Source organism: Erinaceus europaeus, chromosome 5 (assembly GCF_950295315.1).
Source record: "Erinaceus europaeus chromosome 5, mEriEur2.1, whole genome shotgun sequence".
NCBI classification, from domain to species: Eukaryota; Metazoa; Chordata; class Mammalia; order Eulipotyphla; family Erinaceidae; genus Erinaceus; species Erinaceus europaeus.
The window spans coordinates 16,656,641-16,670,625 of record NC_080166.1 but is presented as its reverse complement, the minus strand read 5'-3'; the positions used below and the strand labels follow the sequence as shown (position 1 = coordinate 16,670,625).

General features: G+C 44.1%; 1 protein-coding gene across 1 annotated transcript in view; it reads right to left on the bottom strand.

Moving 5' to 3' along the window:
- Positions 1-13,985, bottom strand: part of DNAH5 (dynein axonemal heavy chain 5) — a 243,975-nt gene that overhangs the window by 42,601 nt on the left and 187,389 nt on the right. The window contains exons 67-69 of the mRNA XM_060191928.1: positions 13,157-13,271; positions 11,576-11,766; positions 4,526-4,647 (exon numbers count right to left, since the gene is read on the bottom strand). Coding sequence (XP_060047911.1) covers positions 4,526-4,647; positions 11,576-11,766; positions 13,157-13,271 — 428 coding nt within the window. The remainder of the gene's footprint in view (positions 1-4,525; positions 4,648-11,575; positions 11,767-13,156; positions 13,272-13,985) is intronic.

Sequence of the window (13,985 nt, the reverse complement as noted above, 5' to 3'; positions counted from 1 at the left end):
TTATTTGATTTTTCAGATAGGAAGAGAGAGGAGACACAAAAGGGCAGAAGGAAGGACAGCATAGCACTGAAACTTCCTTCAGTGTTACAGGAGCTGGGCTTGAACCTGAGCCATGAACAGGACAAAGAATGAGCACTCTCTAGATGAACTATCTTACCAGAGCAAGCCCCCAGCTGAGAGAGAGAGAGACAGAGACACAGACACCTTCCTGGGACTTTGCCATTCAGAGCCAACTTTTTCAGAGAGAAACTAAGATGCAGAAACAGAATGAAAATACCGCAGCTCGTAGTCGACATATACAGTGGAACACTACTCAGCTACTAAAAGTAGTGAGTTCACCTTCTTCACCTCATCTTGGATGGAGCTTGAAGGAATCATGTTAAGTGATAATCAGTCAGAAGAAAGAAAGATGAATATGGGATGATCTCATTCATAAAGACGTTGAAACATCAGAACAGAAGGGGAAACACCAAGCAGAACTTGGACTGGGTTTGGTGGCCTGCACCAAAGTAAAGGGCTCTGAGGTGGGGGTGGGAGGGAGTGTTCAGGTCCTGGAACATGATGGCAGAGGAGGACCTGGGTGGGGGGTTAGAGTGTTGTGTGGAAAACTGAGGAATGTTACACATGTACCGACTACTATATTTTACTGTTGAATGTAAACCATTAACCGCCTAAATAAAAGGGGAGGGGGGAGGGAAGAAAGAAAGAAAGAAAGAAAGAAAGGATGAAAGAAAGAAAGGAAGAAGGGGGAGGGAAGGAAGAAAAAAGAGAAAGAAGAGAGGGAGAAGGAGAAAGAGAGGGAGAGAGGGAGAGAGGTACAGGGAGAAGGAGGGGGAGAGAGGGAAAGGGAGCGGGAGAGAGGGAGAGGGAGGAGAGGAAGAGAGGGAGAGAGGTACAGGGAGAAGGAGCAAGGAGCGGGAGAGAGGGAAAGGGAGCAGGAGAGAGGGAGAGGGAGGAGAGGAAGAGAGGGAGAGAGGTACAGGGAGAAGGAGCAAGGAGCGGGAGAGAGGGAAAGGGAGCGGGAGAGAGGGAGAGGGAGAGGGAGCGGGAGAGAGGAAGAGGGAGAGGGAGAGAGGGAGAGGGAGAGGGAGAGGGAGAGGGAGAGGGAGAGAGGGAGAGGGAGAGGGAGGGAGAGGGAGAGGGAGAGGGAGAGGGAGAGGGAGAGGGAGAGATGCCACAGTACCATATTTCCACCCAGTGGTGAAGAACAGAGCTCACACCTGCCTCACATTGACTTGCACCAGGAAGCAGGAACCCTCCCTGATTAGTTATCTTACTAGCCTTTTTTATGCCTCCGTGGTAACAAATTGTAAAGAATAAAGAAATCAGCAAAAATTCCTTTTCATGCTTGTAAGGGAAGGTGGTATGCTCCCTGAAGTCCTTTCACCATCAGGAACCTGAGTCTCATTCACTGAAATTTCCTCCTTTCCCAGGACAACTCTTGGCACAAAGGAAGATATTCAGTGAATGCTTGCTATTGAGTGAAAGGATTTCTGGTCAATACCCTATAAATTTAGAGTGATTCCAACAACACCACTTAATATCATCACCGAATGTCTAATCAGATGTATTTTTCTTTAGACAATTGATGAAAACAATCCATTATCCTTTGGAGCTTAAAAAAATCAAAAAGAGACAAGCACTGCATGGTTAAGCATCTAATAAGACATGAACAAATAAATAATGCCCACAAAAAAAAAGCATAATCTTATGTTCTCTGGTATTTTCTTTGATTAAAGCCCCAAGTACATTTCTTGAAGACCTCATCAAAAGAAAAATCTTTCAAGATTATAACAGCAAGCACTATATAATAAAGAAACAGCAACTTTTTTCAATCATGTAAGACAATATATCGTGCAAGGATTTCAGGCATAAGATACACTTTCTATTTTTTTAAGAGTCTTTATTAATGAAAGAATAGAGGAGAGACACTACTCTGGTACATACTCTTCTGGGGATTGAACTTGGGACCTCTTGCTTGGGTGTCCCAACAATTTATGTACTGCGCCACCTCCCAAAGTATAACATACACTGTCTAGAAAAATGCAATTTCAGTAGCACTTAGTGTCCCAGGGCCAGGTGGTAATGCATCTAGTTGAGTGCACGTTACGATGTGAAAAGGGCTTGGGGTTCAAGTCCTGATCTACATCTAAAGGGGGAAGGTTTTGCAAGTGGTAAGATAGTGTAGCAGATCTCTCTGTTTCTTTCCCTCTCTATTTCCATTTCCTTATGGATTTCTCTGTCTTTATCCAATAAATAAATAAGAAAATAAAATAACGCACACACAAATGTTTAATAGCCCAGGTAAGATCACAGGAGTCTTCCCATGGAGAAGTAAGTAGAGTTCATTAAGATCCCCCAAATGAAACCTATATAATCTATAGTAACATTTCTCAATTATATCATCAAAATGACATATTACTGGAGCCGGGTGGTGGCACACCGGGTTGAGTGCACATGTCACAGTGTGCAAGGACCCAGGTTTAAGGCCCCAGTTCCCACCTGCAGGGGAAAGCTTCACAAGTGGTGAAGCAGGGCTGCAGGTGTCTCTCTGTCTCTCTCCCTCTCTATTTCCCTCTCGATTTCTGACTGTCTCTATCCAATAAATAAATAAAGATAATAAAAAATTTTTAATTAAAAAATAACATTACCACTTGCACGCCAAAATATAAAAATATAATAGACCTTGAGTTTTTGGTCAACTTAAACTGTGTCAAGAATATCACTTTGAAGATATTTTCTTGCCATTAAAGTCTTCCACTTGTAGCTCACCAAAGTCATCTTACTTCAAATGTGATTTCTCTTTTGTCATCTGACCAGTTAGAGGGTGAGAGAAAAGGATGGAGAAAGAGGCAGAGACAGAGAGAAGAGGAGCTGCCACAGCATGGCTCTAGTCCTGCTGAAGCCTCCTCGTGCAAATTCTCTCTCAGTGGTAGCCGGGGGGGGGGGGGGGGGAACTATGCACATGGTAAAGTGTGCAATTTACCAGGTGAGCATCAATCTAGCCTTTTGTCTTCTGGGTTTTTTTGTTTGTTTGTTTTGTTTATGAATCTGTTTCCTAGTTTATTTCAGTGCAACTCAATACCTGATACCCACTTCCCATAACCCCAGCATATACAAGGTTTATGAGATACTGAATGGCCAAGCAAAAATAATAGCTTCTAAAGCCACTAGGCCATGCGTTTGCATTAGATTTACATGCGGATGCCTAGGCAAGACTGTATATCAAAAGAAGTACTGAAAAGAAGATTATTCGTAGTTTTTCTCATTTAATCTTGATAAAGGCAAAAATATCACAAGTATATTCTAATTTTTTTATTTAATTGGGCCTATCATGTGTTCCGCTTGCGGATTCCTCATTGGTAAGACTGACATAAGACTCGGGAGAACCTCAGTTCAATTTCCTGAGCAAATCACTCCTTCTCCTAAGACCAAGTCTGCAAAAGACAAAACAGGTATTCATTCTCAAGAGTATGAGTGAACTGTGAGGATGGTCAAATGTAGGTGGTAACATTCCAAGACCGGCAATATTATGAAATCTTCATCCCAAGCAATCAAACGCACACCCATCCCAAGAGATCTGTGTAGACCTATGTTCACAGCAGAACAGTTCGTAATGGTCCAAATCCTGGAAGCAACCCAAGTGTCCAACAGATGAGTGGCTGAGAAAGTTGTGGTCTAGAAACATAATGGAATACTATTCAGCTATTAAAAATGAGGAATTCACCTTTTTCACGTCATCTTGGATACAGCTTGAAGGAATCATGTGAAGTGAGATAAGCCAAAAAGAAAAAAGATAAAGGGGGCCGGGTGGTGGTGCACCAGGTTAAGTGCACATAGTACGAAGTACATGAACTAACACAAGGATCCCAGTTTGAGCCCCCAACTCCCCACCTGCAGGAGGTCACTTTGCAAGTGGTGAAGCAGGTCTGCAGATGTCTATCATTCTCTCCTCCTCTCTAACTCTCCCTGCTCTTTCAATTTCTCTCTTTCCTATCCAACAACAATGGCAGCAATGGCCGCCAGGAGCAGTGGATTCATAGTGGAGGCAGATTAGTAGTCTAGGCACAAAGCCCAGCCATAACTGTGGAGGCAAAAAAAGAAAAAAAAAAGAAAGGAAGAGAGAACGAGAATTATGGGATGATCTCACTTGTGGACAGTAGTAGAGAAATTAGAACAAAAAGGGGAAACACAGTAGAACTTGTGTTGGGGGTGGGGGGACTGGTGAACTGAACCAAAGTAAAGCAGTCTGGGTCAGAAGAGGCTTTCAAGTCCTGGTGCAAGATGGTGGAAGAGGACATAGACTGGGGGCGAGAGTGTTTGCAAAAAAAAAAAAAAAAAACCTGAGAAATTTACACATGTACAAACAACTGTATTTACTACAAAGCCCTAAAAATAAAAAAGCTTTAATAAAAGAAAGAAAGAAATCTCCCTCCTCCATAAACACTGTAGAGTTAGTGATGAATCAGGAAGCTACACTCACTGTGACATTATCATGTCTCAATTCAAAGCACACATAAGTTACCTGATCAAGGACATCTGAAAACTGCCGAAGTTTACTGAGTTCCACCAAATTCAGCCAGGTCATGTCCAGGATCCACTTAGATGGTTTTGGAGGACAAGCTTTAAGGTCCAATGAGGCACCTCCTTGAAAATGCAAGAGGGAAAGTTACTAGATTTTTCTTTCTTTACTATGAATCAACCTATTTATTACCAGCATATGCTCAGACCACTTTCAATTCCTATTGTTTTACTTACTACCTTGGCATTTTGTAAGTTCAGCAATATAAATTATGATGACACAAGCAAGCTATAAAATTTAGCCATGGTGGGAAGGCCGGGGTAGTGGCGCTCCGGGTTAAGGGTACATAGTACTAAGAGCAAGGACTCCTGCAAGGATCCTAGTTCGAGCCCCAGGTCCCCACCTGTAGGGGAGTAGCTTCACAAGTGGTGAAGCAGGTCTGCAGGTGCCTATCTTTCACTCTTCCTCTCTGTCTTCCTCTCTACTCTCAATTTCTTTCTGTCCTATCAAAAAAAAATTAGCCACAGAATAGGTGATATTAAGAGTCAGTAATACATTTGGAGTCATTCAGATCCTGGATTCTAGCCTAGCTTCATCTGGTCAAGGTCTGGGATGATACATCATGACTGACTGCCAGAGCCCAAGCCCTGTTTCTAACTGCGTAAAAGGGGAGAGGGAGCCACTGGATGGTGGCTCAGCTAGTAGAGTGTACAAGTTAACATGGCAAGAGGACCCAGAGTTATCCCAGGTCCCTGCCTAGGGCAGGTTTCATGAGTTGCAGGAGTCTCACGCTCCCTCTCTTATTTTTGTCTCTCAGTCTTTCAACCATCATCATCATCATCATCACTCACTCACTAGTTAGTACCAGTGGAGTTGTGCAGAAACCAAGCCCCAGCAATAACCCTGGGGGCAATAAAAATAAACAAGTAAGAAAGAATCAAGAGGCACAGTGCTGTGACGTTGGCAGAGCAGCAGAAAGTATATGTGCAGCATACATACACACAACAGGATTAGGGAGAAAGAAGGCCACTACATGAGCAGCTATTGTTGGTATTAAGAAGCAGCCAACACCGCAGCTGGGATACTTGCTTTCAAGCATGAGACCCTGAGTTCAGTCCCAAGCACTTCACGTAGTAGAGTGATGCTCTGGCTCTGTCTCCAAATAAGCCTTTAAAACAAGTGCAAAGCCACCAGGGAGGTGGCACAGTGGATAAAGCACAGAACTCTCAAGTTTAATCTCTATCATCACCTATGCGAGAGTGATGCTCTGATCTCTCTCTCTGTCTCTCTCTCTCTCTCCTCCCTGTAGCCTCCAGCTACAAGAGAGAAGCTTCATGAGCAGTGAAGTAGGGCTGGAGGTCCCTCTTCTGCTCCCCTGTCTTTTTTGTTTCTTTTTGCCTCCACGTTATCACTGTGGCTTGGTGACAGCACTATGAATCCACTGCTCCTGGCAGCCTTTTTTGTTTTCTCGTTGGTTTGTTGTATTGGACAGGATCAAGAGAAATCCAGAGAGGAGGGGAAGATAGAAAAGGGGAGAGAAAGACATCTGCTTCACCACTTGTGAAGCGAACCCCTGCAGGTGGGGAGTTAGGGTCTCGAACCAGGATCCTCACGTGGGTCCTTGTGCTTCGTACTATGTGCACTTAACCCAGTACGACTCCGCCCAACCCCTCACTTTCCCTCCCTAACTCCCTCTTCCTCCTCAGTTTCTATCAAATAAATGAGCCACTCAATGAAATTTTAAAAACATAAAGAAAAATAAAATAAAAAGTATTTAAAAAGACCGACCAGATGTTGTGACAAACTCATTTTAAAGAGAGAATTCTCTGCAAATGTCAGCAGCACTAGATGTGTTGGAAAGCTCTTCTCTGTAAGTAGATTATTTACACCCCAAAGCTACTGTGCTGTATCACTGAGGTTTGGTCAAAGTAACCACAGCAAACATTCCCCTGGGTGCTGAATCTTTCGCTGATGATTTACCTAAGTGCTCCTCACTCATAGGACTCACATGGCTTCATAAAATAAAAGACACTTTTAAAATGTTATTGTTACCCATCTCGGAAAAACTGGATGTGGGTACTGTCATATTTCATGTCAAGGCGTTAACAAGCCTTCTGCAGAATAAAACATAGCGTTGAATAAATAACATCTATTAAAGTGCTTCAGGGAAAATATGCTGCAATCATAATTCTTAGAAGAATAAAGTCAATCCATTTGGTTACCTCTAAAATTGTTTTATGAGCAAAGCAGACTGTAAACAAATAGTCACGTTCAAAATATCTATTGAGCTCATCTCTACTTTATCCACAACCCCATTAAATTGTGATCTTTCCCCCAAACCCATGTTACACTATCTCAGGAAAAGTAATTATGACCTTGAAGTCATCCCAAATGAAAATAGGCTGAGGACCGGGTGGTGACGCACCTGGTTGAGCGCACACGTTACAGTGCGCAAGGACCCAGGTTCGAGCCCCTGGTCCCCACCTGCAGGGGGAAAACTTTGCAAGTGGTGAAGCAGTGTTGCAGGTGTCTCTCTTTCTCGCTCCCTCTCTATCACCCTCTTCCCTCTCAATTTTTGGCTGTTTCTATCTAATAAATAAATAAATAAAGATAATTTATATATATATCGGGTTACAAATCAAACAGATTGCTTAACACCAGGGATTAGTTAAAGACTTTCCCTGCGGCTCCAGACAGACTATGACCCACATAGTCAACGACTGCCACCTCTCCAGATTCAAAGGAGGTCTCGAAACTTTACATCAGGCTCAACCTGACACTGCTGACTGGCTACGGAAGAAGGGCAAACGCTAGAAGAAGAAGTTAAAGACCTACGATTAGCAGCAACATGTTGAACAACATCACATTAATTCCCAGAGAAATGTACACTTTCTAACAAGCTGAAGTGAATAACAGATTCACCCGAGATTTCATAGATAAGTAAGGGTCTTGTAGCAAACTACTATTAAGTCCAGGGTATCTGAGTCATGGATAGCTTATCTGTCTTGAATGTGCACAGTGGTCCACAGAGAACAACTACAATGGGAGAGGCTGGTCACAAAGGGAAGAGACCCCTGGCTGATGGAACTGCAGATTAGATGGGCTCCACTGGGGAGACGGGGAGGCATCAGAGCACAGGACTCGCAAGTCTGAGGCCCCAGGCTTGGTCTCCAGCTCAGCACATTCCAGGAGGTCTTCTGGTTTCTCTCTCTCTCTCATTTATGAAAATTAATAGATACATTTAAAGTAGAAGTTAGGAGAGCTAGCGTAAAGGCAATCTGAATGGCTTTCATCTGTAGTCCCAGGATGAATCTGCAGCACCGCTGTCAGCCAGAGTTGAGCAAGGCTCTGATCTCTATCTCTCTCTCCATATGTCTCTCTCTTATTAAAATAAGCGACATACATGTCAGAAGCCGGACTTCCCACCTTCTGCACTCCATAATGACCCTGGGTCCATACTTTCAGAGGAATAAAGAATAGGAAAGCTATCAGGGGAAGGGAGGGGATACGGAGTTCTGGTGGTGGGAATTGTGTGAAGTTGCACCCCTCTTATTCTGTGGTTTTATCAATTTTTTTTAATATTTATTTATTTATTCCCTTTTGTTGCCCTTGTTTTATTGTTGTAGTTATTATTGTTGTTGCTATTAATGTTGTAGTTGTTGGATAGGACAGCGAGAAATGAAGAGAGGAGAGGAAGAGAAAGACAGACATCTGCAGACTTGCTTCACCGCCTGTGAAGCGACTCCCCTACCAGTGGGGAGCCGGGGGCTCGAACCGGGATTCTTATGCCGGTCCTTGCGCTTTGTACCACGTGCGCCTAACACACTGCGCTACCGCCCGACTCTTCAATGTTTCCTTTTTATAAATAAAAAATATAAATAAAAACACATGGCATAGAGGCAGACAAATACATTAATTAGGGCAGGAGAATTAGTTATGCTAAAAGATCTGCATGCCTGAGGTCCTAATGTGCCAGGTTCAATCCCCCACACCACCTTAAGTCAAGAGTTGAGCAGTGCTCTGGGGTCGCTCTCTCTCCTTCTCCCTCTCCCTCTTCCTCTCCAACTCCTTTTTTCCCTCCCTCTTGCTCTCTTCTTTTCTTTCTCTCTCAAATATGCTTTTAAAAAAAATAAATAATTATTAAAAACCAAAACTAGCATAAGTTAATGGGCACATAATAAATGAACCACTAAGATAGGAATCTTTCCAAATAAAGTTAACGATGGTTGCCAATTATGCTATTCCTACAAACTCTTGTTTTGAGGGAAAGTTCCCTTTGAACTTTTGCCAGGACACTTTGTAAAATGATGTAAGAGACGTGTGCACGCCAGAGCCTGCAGCAAGACAGTGGAGAGCTGTGCGCGAAGGCAGATTCATAAGCCCGTCTGGGTTGTTTCTTTCCCATCTTAGAGATGAGGACATCAAAAGACTAGTACCAAACACTGCTACTCATCCTCTTAATTTTTGTATCACTGGACTGGAGACTTGCCGGGTTACAGTACCACTGTCCATCCACACAGGGCTTCCTGTCCTTTTAGGTCCACTCTTCTTGAGGTCCTGTTGTTATTTCCTGTCTGCAAAACCCTTCCTCCAAATGCTCCTTCTGACCTTTGTTCACCTGGCAGGACCTCAGTAGAGATGCCACTAATCATCCCATCTACTTGGTAAATGCAAACTGGGGGTTAATCCAGGCTTTTGCATGGGAAGTATACCACAGAGCACTGTCCAATATCAAGTCTGTGCTTTAGAGAGAAAGAAAGAGAAGGAAAGGACTAGAGAGAAGAAGAAACACTGAAGTCTTACTTCACCGCTCGTGGTGTCTTGCCTGTTGTCCATGGAGTCCCCGTGAGGTTCTGGGATTTAAACCCAGGACCTCAGAGTGGGAAGGTGGTGGGTAGATACCATAATGGCTATGCAAAGAGATTCCTGGCCACCATAAGCCAGAGCTGAGCACTGCACTGGTTAAAAAATAGGCATGTGTACATATGCCCTATCTCATAGGAAAGCTTTCAAGGGAGGGGATGGGATGCGGAGTTCTGGTGGTGGGGACTATGTGGAATTGTACCCCTCTTATCCTATGGTCTTGTCAATATTTTCATTTTATAAATAAAAATTTTTTAAATAATGTTGCAGTAAACATTGGGGATAGACATAAAATTAAAATAAAATTTAAAAAAACAAGGGTCTCATACATGCTAAAGTGTGCATGTGTGTGTGTGTGCTCTGCCTACTGAGCCTTCTCTACAACCCCCCTCTAGAATGTTTTAAAGGTTCATTTTTCTTTATCTCATGAAAGATAGTTTCACAGGAGAGTGAATGAAAAGGAAAAAGAGAAGCCAGAGCAACACTCCAGTACATGAGAGCTCAGGGCCGAAGCAAGGAGCCTGGGGTATAGAAGTCTTGCACTTGAACAAGGAAATAAAATATTGCCCTGACTGTAATCCCATCAAAAAGCTTAAATCTGCAGCTTGGGGCGGGGGGTGCAGTGAACAAAGCACTGGGCTCTCAAGCATGAGATAGTGAGATTGATCCTCAAAACCACACAGAGCAGAGTGCTCTCTCTCTCTCTCTCTCTCTCTCTCTCTCTCTCTTTCTCTCTCTCTCTGTGTCTTACTCTCTCTCATTCTCTCTCCCTCTATGCATCCCTTTCTCTCTCATAAGTAAATAGATAAATAAATAAATAAATACATAGATAAATCTTTTAAAAACACATTTTTCAGGGCCAGGTGGTGGCTCACCTGGTTAATCACACACATTACAGTGCACAAGGTCCCAGGTTCAAGCCCCCAGCCCCCACCTGTAGGGCGAAAACTTTGCCAAGTGGTCAAGCAGGGCTGAAGGTGTCTCTCTGTCTCTCTCCCTCTCCTCTCAATGTCTCTCTGTCTCTATACAATAATAAATAAATAGAATATTTTTAGAAAGGAATGAACTTAAAATATGTTATAACACATTTTCTTTATGGGAAATTAAAAGACATGTTTAGCCCTCTGCCATCACACACTATGCCTCTTCAATTCCCCTTATCCTGGGCCGTTTCACCCATAATACTGACCAGTACCTCACATGCGATATAATCTAAGTGTTTCAATCTTATTTCTGCATCTGCCCTCCCAAATACAGAAACTCCGCCATAACCTTAGGAGAACTGTAGTAGCTTCTAGTAGAGAGAATGGGACACACAACTCTGGTGGCGGGAACAGAGTGGCGTTATAACCCTGTTATTTTGCAATTTTGTAAATCACAAAAGTCACTAATAAGATTTTAACAAAGAAAGAAAAAAATAAAGACCCTGCCAGGAAAGGATTTCTCCTGTTGGTTCACTGACATGTTCCAGGTATCTAGCCTGTGCATTGACACCAAGCAGGCCCTCAATAAACGGAGCAATAACACGAGACACGCACAGCAGAGCAGATTGGCTATTATTATTATTACTATTATTTACTCTAATGAGAGAGAGCTATAGAGAAAAAGACACAGAGGGAGTCGGGCGGTAGCGCAGTGGGTTAAGTGCACGTGGCGCAAAGCGCAAGGACTGGCGTAAGGATCCCAGTTCAAGCCCCCGGCTCCCCACCTGCAGGGGAGTCGCTTCACAGGCGGTGAAGCAGGTCTGCAGGTGTCTATCTTTCTCTCCCCCTCTCTGTCTTCCCCTCCTCTCTCCATTTCTCTCTGTCCTATCCAACAATGACGACATCAATAACAACCATAATAACTACAACAATAAAACAACAAGGGCAACAAAGAGGGAATAAATAAATAAATATTAAAAAAAAAAAAAAGGAAAAGACACAGAGAGAAAGACCAGAGCACTGCTCAGCTCTGGTTTACAGTGGAGCAGGGGATTGAACCTGGCACCTTGGCGCCTCAGGCAGGAAAGTCTTTTGCAGAACCGTGATGCTGTCTCCCCAGCCCCACAGAAGTGCACACAGGCACTCAATGGACAAGTGCAGCTTCACCGACACGTAAGTAAACTGCTCCAGCCCGGAGAGGGGGGAACAAACGTGTCTTGCAGTCATCCCCACACATACCACACATACTGTCTACAGTCCCACTGACCTTTGATCAGCGTGAGGAACTCTTCGTGCTTGACTCGGCCCCTCTGGATGTCAATCTTAAGGGTGAGCAGCAGGGTGAAGAGGAACTTGTGCTCCTCATACAGGCCGCGGGACGTGTACCTGAAGACCTCGTAGGTCATGTGCTCCATGATGTTAGAGATGCGCTTGCTGGTGATGGGGCTCTTGGCAGACCTGAAGCAGAGAACATTGAAACCAAAACCTTCCTGTCCCAACTGGCTCTTGCCAACTGTCCATAAAGATAACTCGATGGGGGCCAGGCGGTAGTGCAGTGGTTTAAGCGCACATGCCGCAAAGCGCAAGGATCGGCGTAGGGATCCTGGTTCGAGCCCCTGGCTCCCCACCTTCAGGGGAGTCGCTTCACAGGCGGTGAAGCAGGTCTGCAGGTGTCTGTCTTTCTCTCCCCCCTCTGTCTTCCCCTCCTCTCTCCATTTCTCTCTGTCCTATCCAATAACAAATGACATCAACAACAACAATAATAACCACAACTAGGCTACAACAAGGCCAACAAAAGGGGGGGAAATGGCCTCCAGGAGCAGTGGGTTCATGGTGCAGGCACTGAGCCCCAGCAATAACCCTGGAGGAAAAAAAATTTTTTTAAGTAAATTTAAAAAAATTTTTAAAAAGATAACTTGTTGGGGGCCGGGCAGTAGCGCAGTGGTTTAAGCACACATGGAGCAAAGTGCAAGGACCGACATTAAGGTTCCCAGTTCCCGGTTCGAGCCCCCTGCTCATCACCTGCAGGGGGGTCACTTCACAGGCGGTGAAGCAGGTCTGCAGGTGTCTGTCTTTCTCTCCCCCTTGCTGTCTTTCCCTCCTCTCTCAATTTCTCTCTGTCCTATCCAACAACAGCGACAGCAATAACAACAACGATAAACAACAAGGGCAACAAAATGGGGGAAAATAGTTTCCAGGAGCAGTGAATTCCTAGTACAGGCACTGAGCCCTAACAATAACCTAGAGGCAAATATATGTTTTTTTTTAATTAAAGAGAAAGGTTATTTATTTATTTATTTATTTATTCATGTTACCAGAGCACTGTTCAGCTCTGGCTTATGGTGCTGCAGGGGATTGAACCTGGGACTTTGGAGTCTCAGGCTAGGGAGTTGGTTTGCATAACCATTATGCTATCTACCCTCTGCCCGAGACAAGTTCTTTAACAGTGCTTATTGCATCCACCTCGAGAGCACGCCATGGGAATCTGAAAATCATGGGCCTTCTCTCAATGTGAAACAACATCCCTGTTGTCCAAATCGATTTTTCCTGCAGAGAGTTAGCACACTCAAGAATGTCTGGGGGATTGGCCTATGTTACAAGAGACCCAGGAAAGGGAAGAAATCGGGAAAAAAATCTAGGGATAAAGAATTGGTGGCGATTTCGTGGAGCACAGAAGAGTAGCACTGCAGAAAGATATGTTAATGCAATGGCCATTACGTTAATCTTAGATTAAAGAAGAAGAAGATTTAGCAACAGAAAAGGGAAACTATAAAAGTAACATCAGCATTCTACACAATTCTATCCCACAGATAAAGAATTCAGCTCAGCTACCTGAGTCCGGACATACCTGGCTAAGGAAAGGTCAAACAAGCCCAGGAACTGGCGGAGAGACGTCTGATACATCTCATTCACCAAACGCAGCTCCGTGATGAGGAAGTAGAGGACGCTGCCCCGTGTGGCCACTGGAAGACAAAGACCAGGATGGTGTGTGCTATACAGGGGAGAGCGACTGACTCATGCACAGGCTAGATGGAGGGCTAAATGAAAACAACAAGATTTTTAAAAAAAATTTTTATGTTTATTTATTCCCTTTTGTTGCCCTTGCTGTTTTATTGTTATAGTTATTATTGTTGTTGTTGTTGTTGACGTCGTTGTTGTTGGATAGGACAGAGAGAAATCGAGAGAGATGGGGAAGACAGAGGGGGGAGAGAAAGACAGACACCTGCAGACCTGCTTCACCGCCTGTGAAGCGACTCCCCTGCAGGTGGGGAGCCGGGGGCTCGAACCGGGATCCTTGCACCGATCCTTGCTCTTTGCACCACGTGCACTCAACCCGCTGCGCTACCGCCCGACTCCCAACATGCTTTATTTTTATGTCTGATCAGTGACTACAGACCAGCCACACGTGTGTATGTGTGTGTATCTGCTTTAAGATCGTTTATTTGTATCATATGAGATAGACAGTTCCACATAAGAGAGGGAGAAAGCCACAGCACCAGCCCGTACGAAGAACTCACCTGGGAGCCTCAGGTTTTCAAGTCCAGTTCTCTACCAGCTGAGCTATTTCCCCAGCTTCTGTTTACATTGAATCCTTACTTATAAATGTCATGCAAGAAGCTGCCATGTGTGTTTATCTAGCGGTATTATCCATGGTAGAGCTCCTAGATACTCTGTGG